Consider the following 18,203-nt stretch of genomic DNA (forward strand, 5'->3'; position numbering starts at 1 on the left):
TCAGCTAAATGACATCCGGACCGGCCACACCATGCTCAGCCAGTGAGCACTGTGAGCACACTGGTCATCCCTATATAGGATCCGAACCCACGGCGGGAGCGCTGCTGCACTCCCAGTGCCACACTCTCCCGAGTGCGCCACGGGCTCGGCCCAAGAAGTTATTTTTTTAAGACTCTACCCTGTTTTAATTAATGTCATAATGAGTCAACCAAGATTGACTAGATTTCAACTTTGACCAATGGAAGAGACTGTCGTACTGACCTCCACCTTTGAAAGAAAGGGCTAATAGTAATGATTTTTGTGCTACTGGCTGCGTAAGTCTTTGAAAACCCACTCATTTATTTGTTTAGTTTAATGACTCCATGCTATAGACTGAATGTTTATATTCTTCCAGATTCATATGCTGAAACCTAATCCCCAAGGTGATAGTATTTAGAGGTGGGGACTTCAGAAGGTGATCAGGTCATGAGGGTGGGACCCTCATGAACAGATTAGTGCCCTTATAAAAGAGACCCCAGAGAGCTCTCTCACTCCTTCTGTCATATGAGACCCAGCAATGAAACAGCCTTCGATGAACCAGAAAGTGGCTCTCACCAGACACCAAACCTGCCAGGTGTTTTGATTTAGGACTTCCAGGCTTCAGAACTGTGAAAAATGCATTTCTGTTGTTGATAAGCCACCCAGTTTATGGTAGTTTATTGTGGCAGACCAAACAAATTAAAGACACTCTGGCTTTCAATACAGCCTCTTTTCTCAGCTAACAACTTTCTTTCAAAGTTTAAAATGAACAAATTGGTAAATATCCATATATATAAAATAATCCCATCTGAATATGTAAAAAAAAAAAAGCTTAGGTATATGTATAAAGATGTTCATAGAGTGACACACTTGCAGAGAAATACTTCTAGATTTTATTTCTATCTTTCTGTACCACTGAAATATTGTGAACATGCATGCACATTTAAAAAAAGTTTTTACTTAAGTAAATATCCCAACACAATTCAAGACATAACAAATACCTAGTTCCGCACAAGCACAAAAGCTTGATGAAATTTACATTCTCCGTTACATACCAATTTGGTAACAAAAAAAAATGAAAATTATTCTTTGGGTGCTTTCAAAACATTGTTAGTGAAAGGATTTTTTCATTCTTATTTTTTAAACGGCTATTCCTTCACCCCTTAAAAACCTATTTAATTGCCCTGAAAAGATGTGAAAAGTATTAGGCTCCCCAGAGATATCCTAACTCCCCAAAAGCCTGCTCTGAACTTCAACTGAGAAAGAATCTGGAACTCCAGGACTGGAGGTGGCTTCCAGGGCTGGGAAGTGATTTCTGTTCAGCTCGGCCGGCCAGGCCATGGACCCCACAGGTCTGTGTGAGAGGAGTTGAGCTCTGAGTCTCAAGTGGTCTAAAGTGGCACATGTTCCTGAGGAAGGATGAATGACAACTGCATGCAAACATCTTTTAACCGTGCTTTCTTCCAGCAAAACCTCTCAATGAAGTAAAGGAGACGCTGCTGCCCCCTGCCAGCCCCCCACCCCAATTCCCTGCCCGCCTCAAGGATCCAACACCCTAATCAAAACCATCAGTCTCCCGGGGGGCTGATTCCAACAGGATATGAGCCTTGCAGGGGGCTTTCATTTGCACCTTCCACCCTCCTAACTTTAACATTGGTCCACGTTAATTGAAAGCTCCTTTCCCATGGAACACATAGAACCGCCACAGACCTCTGGGGGAGACCAGTTAAGAAGCGAGGTGCTTGCTAGCACTTCTCAACTGCGGGTGAGACAAAATGCGAGGGTGAGATAACCGCGCTCCCTTCCAGAACGAAATGACGTAAAACAAGGCTACTTATCATTGTGGCGGTTCCAAGCTTCGGTTCAAAGCAATCACTCCATATCACAAAATCATCAAGGATTCCAGGGTCTTGTGTCTCACCACCCTTAATAGCCTGAGGTAGGGGTCTCAGGGGTCCTCAGGTCAGAAGAACAGCCACAAAAGAAACCTCGTGCAGATGAGTGAATGAACACATGAGAAGTGAACTAGATCACGTGTGGGAAAGAAGATGGGGCCAGCGAGGGCATCTTGTCTCATGAGTCTGCTGCATGTTCTGCTTTGAGTCAAGGAAGAAAATCAAAAGGGCACTACTATTTTCCCTTCCTAAAATGCCCACCTGAAGAGCTCATGCCAGAATCCACCCATGAAAGGGCTTTTTCATCATTTGTTGGTCAGCAATGAACCCCTCGTGACTAGTTTTCATCGTTTTCCCTTCGTACCTGGGACTGTGTGCTTGGGAAATATGCCAGATCACGCTCAGGAGCCTTGAATTCTTGTCAAAAGCGGAGTCATACTAATCATAAGAGCCTGTATGACGTGAAGACAGGACTCTGACATCTGATTACAGGGGTTTTTTGGTGGCATTCAGTAAGATAAATACCCAGGCTCACAAAGAGTAGCCAGTCAGTCCTAATCCAGCCTTTCAAGATTATAAATCTTTCCAAAGACCTAAGGTTTTCATTACCTAATAAGGAAATACATTTGACAATGTGCCAGATGGCGGGTGCAGGTTCGAATGCCAACAGGGGTTGGGAAGACAGCAGACAGGAGAAGGACAGGCCATGTGCAGGCCGGGGTAAACTGAGGCAGTAGCTGCCCAGCTTGGCCAACCACTGCCAGGTACAAATTAGGCCCACTATTTCCATATCTGATCTTTCTCAAGAGAAGCTGATTTTTATATAAAATCAAGTGATTTTTAAATATTGCTTTACATTTTTCTTAAAAGGCAGCATAGCATGAAGCAAACAAAACAGCCCTCTGCATTTGGGAATCAGTGGGCAAGACAGTGGTATAAAAGGCCACTCCTTGACCCAAATTTCCTGCCCTTGAAATCTAGCCTCCTATAACTTAACTCTGATAAAACTTAATACCTAAGAAAAAAGAATAACACCATCTCCATAAAAACTTAGTCACTTGAAAATGACTACCCCTTAAGTCCATTCTGGGCCAGCGCTAATGTTATATGGACCAGAAATCGGCATCAACAGCCCATAGATGAGCTCACATCAAGGAAGCTCATTTGACAGTTTTCTACACTGTCCCAAAACACTGGCCAGTCCTGCCTCAGACAGCCCCCGCCCTCCTCTGAACAACCAGAATCCTATTTCAAGATTCTACCTCTGTGGCTAATAAATACCATTAACAGAGGAGTTTTTTTTCTATAGTTCCTGACCTGTGCTCTCTGACCTTAGCCTTTGGGTCTGAGGGCACAACAACGTGATGGTAACCCCCCCCCCACCCGCCTGAGTCTTTCTGACTCAACACCCTGCGGTCATCTGCGCACACGTCTGAATGCTGGCATTGTCCGGGCGTGAGGCTGAGGCTGAGAGCACGCCAAGGCACTCAGGGGAACTGTATACACCTTATGTGCACTGAGATAGGAACATGGTCATGGGGGGAAAAACCACCTCATGGCTGCAAAAGGACCGTGGACTGCTGGCCCTCCCCTAGCCCTTGTGATCCAGTATCCACAGTGGTTTTGACACTAACTCTCAGCGACAAGTTCAAGAAAATGCAAAAGGAGACCACTGGGACCTTTTATACATACTGTCAGAGATGTGCAGAGTGTTAATACATTGGGGCATTATTTATGATCACTAAAACTGGGAGACCTCCTAAATGGTAAGCTTGGGGGATAGAATATATAATCTGTGGTGTATCTAAGCAGCAGAATATACTGTAGCTATTAAAAATCTTCTTATCATAGATGGTTACTAAAAAGGGCTAATGCAATCTATTACTAAGTGATCGAATGGAGATAGAATGTGGAATGATACTAAATATTTCACTTGTATGCATAAAAGAGAAGAAGGAAAAATATCAAAATGTTAACTGTGATCATTGCTGAGTTTGGGGATTATGGATGATTTTATTTTTTTCTCTAATTTTTTTTACTTTTTCTAGAAGGCACCTTTTCTATAAGCTTGTGTTACTCCTATAATTACGGGGAAAATACTAAACTAACATGTGCTTCTGGATTAGCTGTGTCTTCATTCTTCTATCACTCCGCCTGAATTACTGCCAGCACCCTGACATCCCAGATGGATGCAGGCAGGCTCTCCACCTGCAGGCTCTGCTGTCGAGAGGAGAGACACCCCCACCCCCCTCCCCGCTCTCAATGGCCACATGCAAGGGGCTGTCTCAAGGTTATATGTGGGCTAGAGAGGAAACACACTCCTTTCGGTTTTCCTTTCTAAGGGAAGAATTCTGGAGAGATGGGTGGTAAAGGCAAGACACTCAGAAGGTAGGCTTCCAGGGTCTGGTAAAAGAAGGTTTATTTTCACCAAGCTTGGAAGCTTCCCAAGATCAGAAAAGAGGGAAAGGACAAAAAACAAATGTTCCACTGAATGTGTTACACACATAGTCTCTGAACACTAGCTCAAAACAGGGACCTAAGGGGACTAGAGTAACTAAGAATAGTCAGAGACTATCATACCTGAGTTCCCCAAATGCAGGCACCCCAGCTCTCTGTAGCACTTCATGAGTTTACAAAGTGCTTTCAGGCCATCATCCCATGGGTAGAAAGTGGTATAAAGTTACAAATCCAGCCTATGGTTGTAGCTGCCTGGTTTTAATCTTGCCAACCATGTGACTTTAGGAAAATTCCTTAGCAACTTACACTTCATCTGCACAATCGTAGTAACTCAATGTCATAAGAGAGGCCCATCGCCCACGACCTGGCCTAGAGCGGGTATTTAACAGGTGGTCATTTCTTACTGCTGTCAGCAACACTGTCGTCACCATGACTACTCTAGCTTCATTGAGGGCCCAGGAGGTTGGTGGGACTAGCCCCTTCTTTACTATGAGGAGGCCAAGGTGTGGCAATGATTTGCTTAAAATCACCCAGTTAATCGAGTCAGAACATAGAAGTTCAACACCAGCAGTCGCAGTGGTGGAGCACGGAGGGTCAATGTGATGCCCTCATCTTTCACCAAAGTTAGTGGAAAGGTGGGTCTTAAAGTGCAGACTTTGGTTTATGCTACTGAGAGACTTCAGGAGACCACAGCAAATGTTTTAGCAAAACTCAGCCCTACGCTGAGTTCACAGTGCAGTGATCTCCCATGTCCTGATATACTTCTAAAAAACAAGCTACTAAAAGCAAGGTGCAAAACTGCATCTATAATTTACAAATGTGTTTTTGAATTTTAAAAAATATTTTAATAAAGAACAAAAGAAATTATCTCTGCAAGGATACTCAGATATTAATAACAATGGGTGCTTCCGAGGAAGAGACATTGGAGAATGAAGGTTTAGGACAGGAGGGAGACAGACTTCTCACTTTGTGCCATGAGCACATGGTAGCCATGCAAGATATTCTACATATTACCCTGAACTCAACATTCATTGCTCTGAAATTACTGAGTTCTTCAAGACAGGGCCAAATACAGCAAGAAGCTTTCATACACATACACACACACACACACACACACACACACACACCCCACAAACACATACATGCACACATATCCATACACACACACATACTCATATGGCACATGTGCACATACATCACAAACACACACCCATGCATGCCCATACACACACTCACATGGCACATCACACATATACACACAGGTTCACACCCAAACATGCACATGCATACATATGCACAAATCCTACAGAAATACAAAAATCATACGACCTTTTAAAGGATGTTACTTAACTCAACTCACCTTCCTTCCTCTTTAATGATACATACTACAGGATGATTCTGTATTCCAATTATGTTTCTACGTATATGAGTACATGCACAAATTTAGAAAAAATCTGGGAAAATCTTCTCCGGAACATAAACTGTAGTTATCGCTAGTTGGTGAGGATTACGGGTTATTTTTATCAACTTCTTTTTGATTCTACTACCATTTCTACCTTTCCTGTAGTGAGGACATTAGTACTTGTGACTTTAAAAGCTTTAAAAAGTTTTTTTAATAGAAAAGAACCCACGGAAAAGACAAATGAATGAGTCATAGGGTTCATTCTAGCTGCTCCCAGGACTGTATCTCCTTGACCACTCGCACCAAGAAACCAATGCTTTAAACATTATGTCATCACCAGGACCCCCTGCCCCCCACCGTACCCCACCTCCAATGCTGCCATTTAAATGTCCTGGAAATAATGAAATGCTGTCGGGCTGAGACCTGCTTGCTGAGGCCTCTGAGCAGTGTTTCCCTCTGGTCAGACTGCATCGATCCCATTTCCCTGTGAGTTACTGTATGGTGGCAGGGAGGGCCTAGCACCCCTCGGGCTGTAACCGATAGCTGAATAAAGACACTCCAAGGCTTCCGAAGTGGAATCTGCACAGGAAACAAATTTAGGAAATCCTGCTTTGTGTTACAGGAAATGAATCCTATGCCAACCGGTAGAAATTACTCCAGTAGCTCCAAAGTAAAATGAATACTGGTTTCTGTATGTACTCTGTAAACTGACCTTGCCTAGACTACTAATGTTTTATTGATATTGAATTTCAAAGCTAAGATTCTCAGTCAGCCAGGACTACGTGGAATTCCACAGAGATTTGGAAACAGTACGGCTTTCTGAAAGATGTTGCATAAACTGGATTTAGCTTCTTTTGTGTCCCATGTTGTATTTATATAAACATAGTTGTATTTTGCAGTACACATACTCTCAAGCCGTTTGGAAGGCTGATCAGTAAAATATTAACAGTGGCTACATGTTTAGTTAATAGGATCATGGTTTACTTCTTTTCTTATCTGTCTCTTTACATGTTCTTCCATAAACATGAGATAACTGCAATAAAAAATAATAAAGTTGTAAAAGGAAAAAAAGATACCAGTAAGGTAACACTGGCCTCTCTGAAGACACCAAAGGCCAAAGGAAAACACCTTTTCTTCTTTTTAAATCATGACTCTGAATCTTAGAAAAACAAGGCAAGTCTGAATGCAAGTGTAATTAATGGACAGAAGAGATAAAGCACTATTCTCTTCGAGAAAAAGGAGCCGAGAAGCACAAAGCATTCCATGAAAGATTTACCCTCATGGAAAAATCTTTGCACAGCCCTAAAACAAATATATCAAAGTTCAGTGGGAACAGGGTGTGGGACAGGCACTAAAGGCCTCCAGAGATGCATGTCAATAGCCAGCACGAATATTAGGAGCCCACAGACAGAGTGCTGATCAGACTGCCAACATCTGGATCTTGCTCAAATTTGAATTCCATTAAATACCCATAACCTACTGGTTCCCCATGGTAACTATCAAGAATATGGTCCTTTCTCACGTCTATCACTCCATGCTCCCGTTCCCAATGGGAAAAACCAGATCCAGCAGACTAAACCCAATGAGCTGCACAGAGAAGAAATGATGATAAACCTGAAAGGTTTCCAGTCACTGCAGGGCAAGTCTGAGTAGATCAGCAGGCTCGCCAGACCCGCCCTCCCTCCCTGTCTCTCTTCTGCACACAATTCCCATCTCAGAAGTTGGCTGGGGCTGCAGTGTTTTCCAGTCCTAAAAAGCCTGGTTCAAATGTCAACAGTCACGGATGAACTGGGTTTTACAGCTTGAGCTGTTCCACAAACACCATGTTGGCTGGAAGGAGGAGTCTCCCAGGTGACAAATTCCACTGCCCCAGAAAAGGAGAAAGAAGCAACACGTCAGGGAAGGCGACGTCCAAGCGTCCTTTTATTTGTGAAATTTGGAAAAGGTTCTCATTGCACTGTTCCCCACAATCACCATTAACCACAGGCTCACTGATGGCCACAGCTCATTTAGTCCAGATCTTTAACACACTTCATTCACTCAGAGAAGCCTCCTCCTTCTTAAAATCAACAACAATAACAACAACAAATTGGGAGCCCTTGTAAAGTTGGTACAAGAGAGAAGAGTAAAATAGTAAAAAAATAATGATAATAAAAAAATTCTGGAAGCACTCTGGTAATTGGTATCATGAGCCTAAAAAATACTCATTCAGTTTGACCCACAGGATTTACTGACTACCTACTAAAGGCCTCACGACAACCCTGTTGTAGGTCCCATGTCACAGAAGAGTAGAGACAAAGCAAGGAGGAGGAGCCGCCCAGGTGGGCAGCTGGGATCCCCTGACTCAGGTGCCACACTGTCTCACTCAGGCCACCGCCCCTAGAGACATGGGCTGCTGGCTTGTTTAGTGTTGACTGCACAGCGCCTAGCCTACCTAAAAATCCCTGTTGAATGAATGAATGAACCCAATTGCACCATTTCTAGAAATATTAGGTATAAGGATGCTCATGGCAAAATGCTTATAAATATTGTTGTGAAAAATTAGGACTAACTCAAGTTCCAACAATATGAGAACAGTTAAAGATACGAGGGTGCATATATATGCAAGGGTGCATATATATGCAGTAATTCTAAAACAAACCGTTTTTAATATTTGAGAAAATTGGAAAACAGAAATGATAAAATATTAAGTGAAAAAAGGAAGATACAAAACTACACATTAAAATTGCCATCTTTAAAGAAAAAAATGTATGAAAAGATATTGGAAGGCTATGTATCAAAATGTTCTTCATGGCTTCTGAAAAATGACTTAGTTCAATAATTAAGCATTTGGGCTCTGAAAATGAATTCCTTGGGTTAAATTCCTGGCCCTGGCTGGTGCCACAAGATTAATTAGCAAAAGAAAATGGTAACTTTATCATGAAGCTACCTGGGAGACACCACCTTAGGCAAGGAATCAAAGTTAACATCATTGGAGATGCACCAGTATCAGGCGCCTCTTGAGAGCATGCACAAAGACAAGCCACGCATGCAAAACCCAGAGTCCACAGCATAAGAAAATGTCAGACAGACACAATTGAGGGACATTCTACAAAATAATTGTAATCTTCAAAAATGACAATGTCATTAGAGTGAAGGACAGCTGAGAAATTGTTCCAGGTTAAGAGTTTAAAAGGCAGGACAACTCAGTGGACCTGTGATCCTGGGCTGGCACCTGATCAGGGGGACAGTATTTTTTTCTTTTTAAAAAAGTAAGTCAGTGGGACAGTTGATGAAATTTGAGTAAGATCTGCAGGTTAGAGAATAGTACTATATCAATGTTAATTTCCTGATTCTGACGAATGCCCTTATTTTCATAGGAAAAACCGTGAAACATGTAGGAGTAAAAGAAGATCTTGTCTGCAGTTTACACTTCGATGGTAAGAGAAAGAATGATAAATCAAATATGGGAAACTATTAACATCTGAGGAATCTGGGTGAAGCTTCGGTAAAGGGGAATTCCTTGTGCTAATTTTGCAAATTTTTTAAGTTCTGAAATTATTTCAAAATTAAAATATTTTTAAAAAATCCAGGTGACTTCAGGATAAATATTTAACCTGCCACTGACTTCCTTTTCTGGAAATAACAGTGCTTCTGCAGTTGCTGGGACGATGAAATGAGATAATACACTGAAAGCATTTTGAATGGGGCCCTCTGCACACAAATGCTGGAGAGATGGTAGCTACTGCTACCTTTTATGAGTGAGATGGCAATGGACTCATTTTCCTCTATAGAGTTTTCTGAAATTTCCTAATTTTCTACACTGAATAAAAATTGCTCCCATAAGCAGAACAAAAGTTTCCTAGGATGAGCTGGCCAGTTAGCTTAGTTTGTTAGAACACGGCCTTATAACACCAAGGTCACGGGTTCGGATCCCCATACCAGCCAACTGCCAAAAATAAATAAATGTGTATAATTAAAAAAAAAAAAGTTTCCTAGGAGGAAGGGAGGGAAACTAGAAGGAAAAAGACCAAAATGTTAACAGATCAATGAAACCAGGACCTGTGTCTGACCTACACTTGAGTTAGGGAGAAAGGACAGGTGCAGCTCTCATGCTGGGTGAGTTCTCCGCCTACACATATGCAGAGGGTGCTTCTACTATGACATCCCAAAAGGGAAAACAACTAGGGGCTTGCAATAGACAAATAGTATAGGGGCAATTGTGCTGCCAGAGCCATGCTTTTGAACATGGAATCAAATGAATCCTTTTGGTTTCAGCAACAGAAGATGCTTAGATATGAATGACAATTCAAACATACATGGCTTACCGGACTTCATCAAAATTACAAACTTTTGTGCTTCAAAGGACACCATCAAAAAAGTAAAAAGATATCCCTCAGAATGGGAGAAAATATTTGCAAATTATGTATCTGATTAGGGACCTGTACCTTAAAGAACTCTTAAAACTCAACAACAAAAAGACAAAAATAAACCAATCAGAAATTGGCAAAGAATATGGGTAGACATTTCTCCAAAGAAGGTATACAAATGGCTGGTAAGCACATGAAAAGATGCTCAACATTATTAGCCATCAGAGAACTACAAATCAAAATCACAATGAGACACCACTTTATATTCACTAGAATGTCTAAAATCAAAAGGACTGACAATAACAAGTATTGGAAAAGATGTAGGGAAATTAAAAGCCTCACACATTGCTGTAGGGAATGTAAAATGGTGCAGCCACTTTGGAGAACTGTCTGGAAGTTCCCCAAAAGGTTAAACACAAAGTTACCACATGACCCAGACATTCCACTCCTAGATGAATACTCAAGAGAAATGGAAATCTACACCCACTCAAAGACTTGAACACAAATGTTCATAGCAGCATTATCCATAATAGCCAAAAAACAAAAACAACCCAAGTGTCGATTAATTGATGAATAAACAAAACACAGTATACCAATACAATGAAATATTATTCAGCCATAAAAAGGAGTGAAGTATTGATACATGTTGCTACATGGATGAATCCTGAAAACACATGCTAAGTGAAAGAAGCTAGTCCCAAATATCCACATATTACATGGTCCCATTTGCACAGAATGTTTGAAATAGGCAAATCTGTAGAGACAGAAAGTAGATCAGTGGTTGCTTAGGGTAAGGGTAGAGGAAGGAGAAGAGGGAAAATGGGTGTGGGGTTTGCTTTTGGGGTGATGAAAATATTCTAAAATTGATTGTGGGGAGGGTTGCATAACGCTGCGAATATACTAAAAAAGAAAACACTGAGCTGTGTACATTAAATGGGTACATTATATGGTATATGAATTAGATCTTAATAAAGCTTTTATTAAAAAAAAAAAAAGTATGTGGTTTAAATGGGACCTTGTGCCCCTGTTGTGCTGGCCATCTGAGCTACAAATCAAGACCTCTCACACTACCCTAGTTCAGGACATATCTCAAGCCTAGGACTACTTCTTTCAAAAGAGCAATCCCTTTCTGTATCTGAAAACGTGCCTCCCTGGCAGCACGGCACTACCCTGGCTCCTGTCTACCCTGACACGTCACTTCCCTAGGAAACCCCCATTAGGGGAATGTGGAAAGCGGGCAGGGTATCTCCGTGCCTCACCTCGTCTGGGCTGGACGCCTGGTACACGCGGCAGGAATCTTCATACTGCTTTTCGGCCTCGGCCTGGTCGGTCACACCGTTGGACTCATACACAGGAGTCACATTGTGGCACAGCGCGATGGCCTTCACAGCTTCATGCACACGGCTGCTCATAGTCCGCCGAACCTTGGTAGTGACCGTGGGGCCCTTCTGAGCCGGTGGGTCCTGGGATTGCTATGGGAAGGAGAAATGAATAAGGAAGAGGACCAGAGAAAGGAAGAGTCTGAGAAGGATGGAAGAACAACCACAGAGTTAGTGCTTTTCTTTCTTCCGTGTTCAACACAGGTAACTTGGTATATCTTTGGTGATGCTGCAGTAAATGACATGTAACTTTCAGGGTTCTGATCATTTATGCTTGGCAAAAAAAAAAAAAAAAAGCAAAATGAGGAAAGTAAGGCATAACAATTGAATGAATGGGGATAATTCTACCTGTGGACAGTGTGAATCTGTCTTCCTTGGGGTGGTGTCATGGGCCTCCGACAGAATGAGGTCCACACTGCACTGGCATTGTAGAGGAAGGATTCTCTACCTGGGTACTACTGACATTGGGAGTGAGCAGCTCTCTGTTGTGGGGAACATCCTGTGCATTGGAGGATGTTAGCAGCATCCCTCGCCCCCACCCACCACAGGCCAGCAACATTCCCCTAGTTGAACCAAGACCAAATGTCTTTAGACATCACCAAACGTCCTGTTTAGAGCTGCTGTTTTAAATGTACATTCTTCTTGGTTTACTATAGAAGTAACATCTTCAACAGATGCCCTACGGAGGTAACCAACAGTAACCAGCAACTCAGGACAGGCCCAGTGAGGCATCATCAGTAACAACTGGAAGAAAACCTGGCCAGATGGAACTTACTGCAAAACGGTACCTAACTCTCCACTGAAGGTAGATTTTGAGAGTATTTTAAGAGTAATTTTAACTGGGCTCAATTTTTCCCTTCCATGCTGACTTCAGACCCCAACTCTTGCCTAAGGAGCAGCTCCATTGCCTACACGGCCTCTTCCACACCTTTCAACACATGGCTGAGTCTCTAAAGGGCCAAGAAATGGGTTAAGTCTTGGCAAAATGGTTTCAAGCAGCATGGTAAAAAAAAGCACTGAAGGTTAGGAAATCTGAGCCTTATTCTTGGATGGGTTGTAAACAGCTGTGCGACCTCAAGCAAGTCAGTTCTGCTCTTTGAGTTTCAGTTTCCTGTAAATGAAAGGAGAAAGGAGTGGGCTAGAGAGGTGGTTTTCAACCCAAGCTCCACAACAACTCCCAGGGATCCCAAGAACCCTGCTCAGGTGTAGACGGAATGGGAGACGGCCGCAGACAGCCCCATTCCTACCTGTGCTACCATCGGGCACCATCTAGGCCTTCCTTTGAAGAAAGGGTTCTACTGCCTTGGAATATAATTTTAAAAATTAAGACCACTGGTGATAAAAACCACTTGTTAATAGTCTATGGCTCAGCATTCAATAAAATCCAGATGTCCTCCCATGGCCCACAGGGCCCACCCAATTAGCCCAGCCCATCTCTCTAGCTTTGCCTCCACCCCCACCATCTTCCTCCTCATTCACTCTGCTCTAGCCACACTGGCCTTTCTGTTCTTTGAACCCTGCCAAGCTTCTTCCTGCCTCAGGGCCTTTGCACCTGCTGTGCCCTCTACCTGGAACTCCATCCCCCTGATCTCTACAGGGCTGGCTTGGTTAGTCTCACTGTTCAGGTCTGAATTCAAATGTTACCTCCTCCCAGTGGCCTTCCCTGAGCCCCACAATCATGCTGCTCGTTACCCTCCTCACTGCAAGTCAAGCTTCCTCATCACCCTCTGCATCACTGTCTTCACTGTCAGGAAAGTGAAAAAAGTGGCTTGTTTCCTTGATGATCCTCTGTCCCATCACACCACAGGAACAGAGAACATGTCTCTGTGTGTTAGTCATCATTGTATTCTTAATACCCAGGGAAGTGCCTGGCATGCAGCAGATATTTGCTGCATCAATGAACAAATTAATAACTTAATATTCCTGAGATAGTGATGGGGAGTCCTCAATTAATGTGAATTTTTTTCCCCATTTCCAAGAAGAAATAAATATAAAATTTATCAACATCAGTTCCAGATTTTAAATCAATTTTGGACAAAGGATCGCCTGCAACAGTCTGACTGCCTCCATAGTTAACTGAATTCCAGAAACTGGAAATGTTTATGGAGATACTGGATTCTACATTCCATTAAAAACATATTTATCCAACAGTAAAGAAGCAACCTGATCCTTCAGAATTAATCACATTTTTATACCCACGACACATGGCTGCCCAAAATGGAGAACAGATGTGTTAAAAGAAACAAAATGACTTTCATTTAATTTTTTAATACTATTTTTAGTAGTGGCATTAGACTCCTCAGGTAATTAGACAATTACTAAATTATTCTGGTCACTGAGGGGACACACAATGCTCTGGCTTCCTGCTCTGTTAACCTCTGGTGTCAAGAGCACACGAGTTTCACTTCCAGGCCAAAGGGCACTGCATGGTAACAATAATTAGAGTAATGAATCAGAACTCTGGTTTAAATGAATCATGATTTGCCAAGTGCTTTTAATTACAAAGAATTTTACTCTGAAATTATAAAGAGGACTGAAGATTTACAGAAAGGTTCTCTCCATGGGTGAGACTAAATCAAGAACCTTTTTTTTTTTTAAGTTCTGTAATTTATGTTCTAGCCACAGACACGTGTCTTCATTTTTGCCCACATTCCTCAGCACCTGGGCCCAATCATTATTTAACATTAGAGGCAATAACAAGACCTTTGACGAAGTAATTGCTGTGGTTGACAAGTTACAGTTAACGGAGGGTTGGAATGAAAAGTTGAGCTAAGGACATCCCTCACAAACTTCTGGATTTGGTAAAGCGATCTGATGTCATGTCCACAGAAATCAAATACTTCCTCTAATGTTTCAAATGTGGGATAACACAGAGCTTTGGGTTTTTGCATTCCAGGTAACAACTTCCAAGCAAGGCAAAAAGAACCACGGACAGGCAGATTTTCGCAAAGGTCTCACGTTCAGATCAGGGGACCATTTGACAACAAATCAGAAGACATCACAGGTGACAGGTTTAAGGTCTCCACATCTGTTTATTTCTCTTTTAAATTAACACTTGTGCCCCTTTCCTACTAAGATGTTTCGGGGAGGAGAGGAAATAACCATTGATGCTGAAACTGTCTCTTTTAATTGTCAAAAGCTCATTTGCACACCGAGTGGGAATCCACATCTATCATTAAGGCGCTGACACTTACCAGGGCCTCGGCTAGGACGATGCCTCGTGTTTGGCCCAGTCTTCAAACACCCTCACATTCCCCATATGGAAGAGTTTCACTTTGTACAGTGTTTATCTGTAACCTCCTCCCCATCGGCCCTTTAACCTACACACATTTCTTCTTACTTAAAAAATACCAGGGGAAAACAAAAACAGATGTGGTATCCACAGAGGCAGGTTATGACTCTTTCTGCCCCGGGGGAAAAACCACTGGTCCTCTTATGGAGGGAAGGAGGGAGGGAAGACAAAACCTGCTCCACATGAGGTCAGAAGTGATTTCATAAGTCAATGTTAGGAGAGGAATTAAGGTCTCCATAGACAAAGGCCCCTGACTTGGGCCCGTGGATGGGTATCTCGCATCACATGATGCTGCAGAGTCATTCTACACCATCCCAGCCAACAAATGAGACCTGATGAAAAACTGGCTTCCATTTCCCATTAATGATCCACAGCAGGGCCATTTCTCAGTGAGAACTCCAGGCTGAATTACAGGAAAGATTACTACAAAAATTAAATGTTGAGTCACCACGAATACCAATTTTCTTTCTAAATGCAGTTAAACCTTCATGTATGGGCATTCATAATATGAATGGATGTTATGAATGGGCTGCAATTGGTAGAAGCACACTATAAAAGAGAAGGAATTTCTGTTATGAGAGCCCTACCCTGCCCCTCCCCGAAAAGCTCCAAGCTGATGATTCAGTAACCTCAAAGGGCCACCACCACAGAGACAGGCTCGGAGCTGCTACTTACAAATGAATCAGCTGAGTTACAGACAGATCAAGTGACTGAGTAAATGCTATGTTTACTATTTAATATTCATCTATATACCAGAAGGGTTCTCAGCTGGGATGATTTTACCCCTCATTTGGTAATGTCTGAGGATATTTTTGGTTATCACAACTGGGAGAGGGGAGGGACACTATAGCCATCCAGATGGCAGAGGCCAGGTATGCTGCTAAACATCCTACAGTGCACAGGACAGCGTCACCACGACAAAGAATGATCTCACCCCAAATGTCAACAGTAAGAATCCTGATGTAATGCTGGGAATCCTGATACAAAGCCACTGATCTATAAACCCAGAGCCAGGACTGGGGTAAACAAAGGAAGCTGAATTTTGCTAGCACAAGGTTGGAACCTGTCTTCATCTAAAATTTCAATATTTTGTTCCTCATAGCTTTTTTTACATTAGGGTTTTTAAAAATATTGTATTAAAATATGATTTACTTTGATCACTGAGTTTTGGCACCCCATTAAATTTGCTCCCTAGGCAAGTTTCTTACTTGACTTACCTTAGTATGGGTCCTATTACAAAACCATTAAAAATAATCACAATGAGAGACATGACTGAAAAGAAAGAAGTTGGATAGTATTATTCTAGCAGCAGTTCTTAACCAAGGAGGCTTAGAATAACCAATAAAGATTTTAAAAAATATACATGACTGATTCCCATACCCAAAGAATTCAGGAGGACCCAGGCATCTCACACACACACACACACACACACAGTTTCTGTTTGTTTGTTTTGTTTTATTTTTAAACTTTACAGGCAATTCTAGTGCTCCACTCTAGTTAAAAAGCATGACAAGGGGCCGGCCCGGTGGTGCACTGCTACAGTGCGCCGCTTGGGAAGCGCGGCAGCACTCCCGCCGAGGGTTCGGATCCCACGTGCACACCGGCCGCTCACTGGCTGAGCGAGGAGCAGGGGCAACACCGAGGGTTGCGATCCCGTTGCCGGTCCCGGTCCGGTACGGGCGCGACACTGAGGGTTGTGATCCATTGCCGGTCACAAAAAAAGACAAAAAGACAAAAAAAAAATAAAAAAAATAAAAATAAAAAGCATGACAAGGAGGCTGGCCACTTAGCTCAGTTGCTTAGAGCACGGCTTTGTAACATCTAAGTCACAGGTTCAGATCCCTGTACAGGCTAGCCGCCAAAAATTAAATAAAATTAAATTTTAAAAAAAAAGAAGCATGACAAGAATATGATGTCTTCCTGTTGAAAAGAAAAACAAACACACAGAGAAACAAAGCACACATCTGTCCAGATACACAAACGCAGAACACCTGGTTTGGCATTTTATACACCCAGGTGTTTAATATTGGTTATTGCTGAGTGATATGAATACACGTGACTTCAATGTTTTCTCTTCATGGTTATCTATATTATTACTTTTTTCTGCAGCAAAAAAAAAGTATCATAAATAAATAACAGAAATTGTTTTAAATGAGTAAAAATAATATAACAGTGATTAAGAAAAACTCTTCCTCAAGAAGACATAAACTGAACCGTCCATGTGTTTCCTATGGGTGTAGAAAGTGAGAAGAATACTGTCTGGCACACAATAGGTATTGACAAACTAAATGTATCAGATGCATGTGTGTCTTGGGCAAGAAAATAAACCACAAACTCATATGCTCATTAAAAAAAAAAAATCTCAGTGTATTCCAATCCTAAGAACAAATCCTAAAACAATATTGGAGACAAAATATTAAGTGAAAAATGACAGTTCACAGATCAAAGTGGGTAGAATAATCCCAATTATGTTTTTTGAAAAACATGAATTTACATCTACAAAGCAGGCTAGAAGGGCAGACAAAAGGGCCGGTGGTGGGCATCTGTGAAGCAGGTGCCACAAAGCTCCATCCACAGTCATTTATTTTTCTCTCAGATGCACAGGTCAACAAGAGTTAAACAAAGGTATTTCCACTTGCTGGGGGCAGGAGAGGTAAAAGCAAAATAGACTACTGCAAACTCTAAGTAATACAGACCAATTGTCTCAAAATATTGTGATCACATAACACATTGGGACAAAAATTTCTGAGTACCCTCTACATATGCATATTTAACTTCGCATATATATTGTATTGTACTACCGTGCACTCTGTAACAATAAATGAGATTCTAAAATAATATGATAAAAATGAAAAACAGCATCTCTCACACAATTTGCTATATCTCGAAATAACATATATATAGTCAGGGTAAAGGACACTGAGAATGACAGATTTAAATTTACATTTCAAATCATCATATCTGTTATTTAACCATAAAAAAGCATGAAGTACGAATACATGCTCAGCCTGGAAGAACTTTAAAACATTATGCTAAATGAAAGAGGCCAGATTAAAAAAAGGCCACATGTTTATATGAAATATAAATTCATTTATATGAAACATCCAGAATAAGCAAATTCATAGATACAGAAAGTAGATGACTGGTGGCTGCCAGGGGCTGCAGGAGTGGAGAAAGGGGTTTTGGGGCTCAAGGCATGTGAGGTATCTTTTTGGGGTGATGAAAATGTTCTGAATGAGACAGTTGCAATGGTTGCACAGGGTTGTAAATATACTAAAAACACTGAATCACATTTTAAAAGGGCAGTTGTTATGGGTTTTAAATTATATCTCGGGCCGGCCCGGTGGCGCACTGCTACAGTGCGCCGCTTGGGAAGCGCGGCAGCGCTCCCGCCGAGGGGTCGGATCCCAC

General features: G+C 41.9%; 1 protein-coding gene across 1 annotated transcript in view; it reads right to left on the minus strand.

The window, feature by feature from the left end:
* ATP9A (ATPase, class II, type 9A) overlaps window positions 1-18,203 on the minus strand; it is a gene marked incomplete at its 3' end in the record, with an annotated part of 91,795 nt that overhangs the window by 14,796 nt on the left and 58,796 nt on the right. The window contains exon 14 of the mRNA XM_008587338.1: window positions 11,381-11,593. Within this exon, the coding sequence (XP_008585560.1) occupies window positions 11,381-11,593 (213 nt within the window). The remainder of the gene's footprint in view (window positions 1-11,380; window positions 11,594-18,203) is intronic.

This window comes from Galeopterus variegatus, unplaced genomic scaffold, assembly GCF_000696425.1.
Source record: "Galeopterus variegatus unplaced genomic scaffold, G_variegatus-3.0.2 Scaffold4336, whole genome shotgun sequence".
In the NCBI taxonomy this organism is placed as follows: domain Eukaryota; kingdom Metazoa; phylum Chordata; class Mammalia; order Dermoptera; family Cynocephalidae; genus Galeopterus; species Galeopterus variegatus.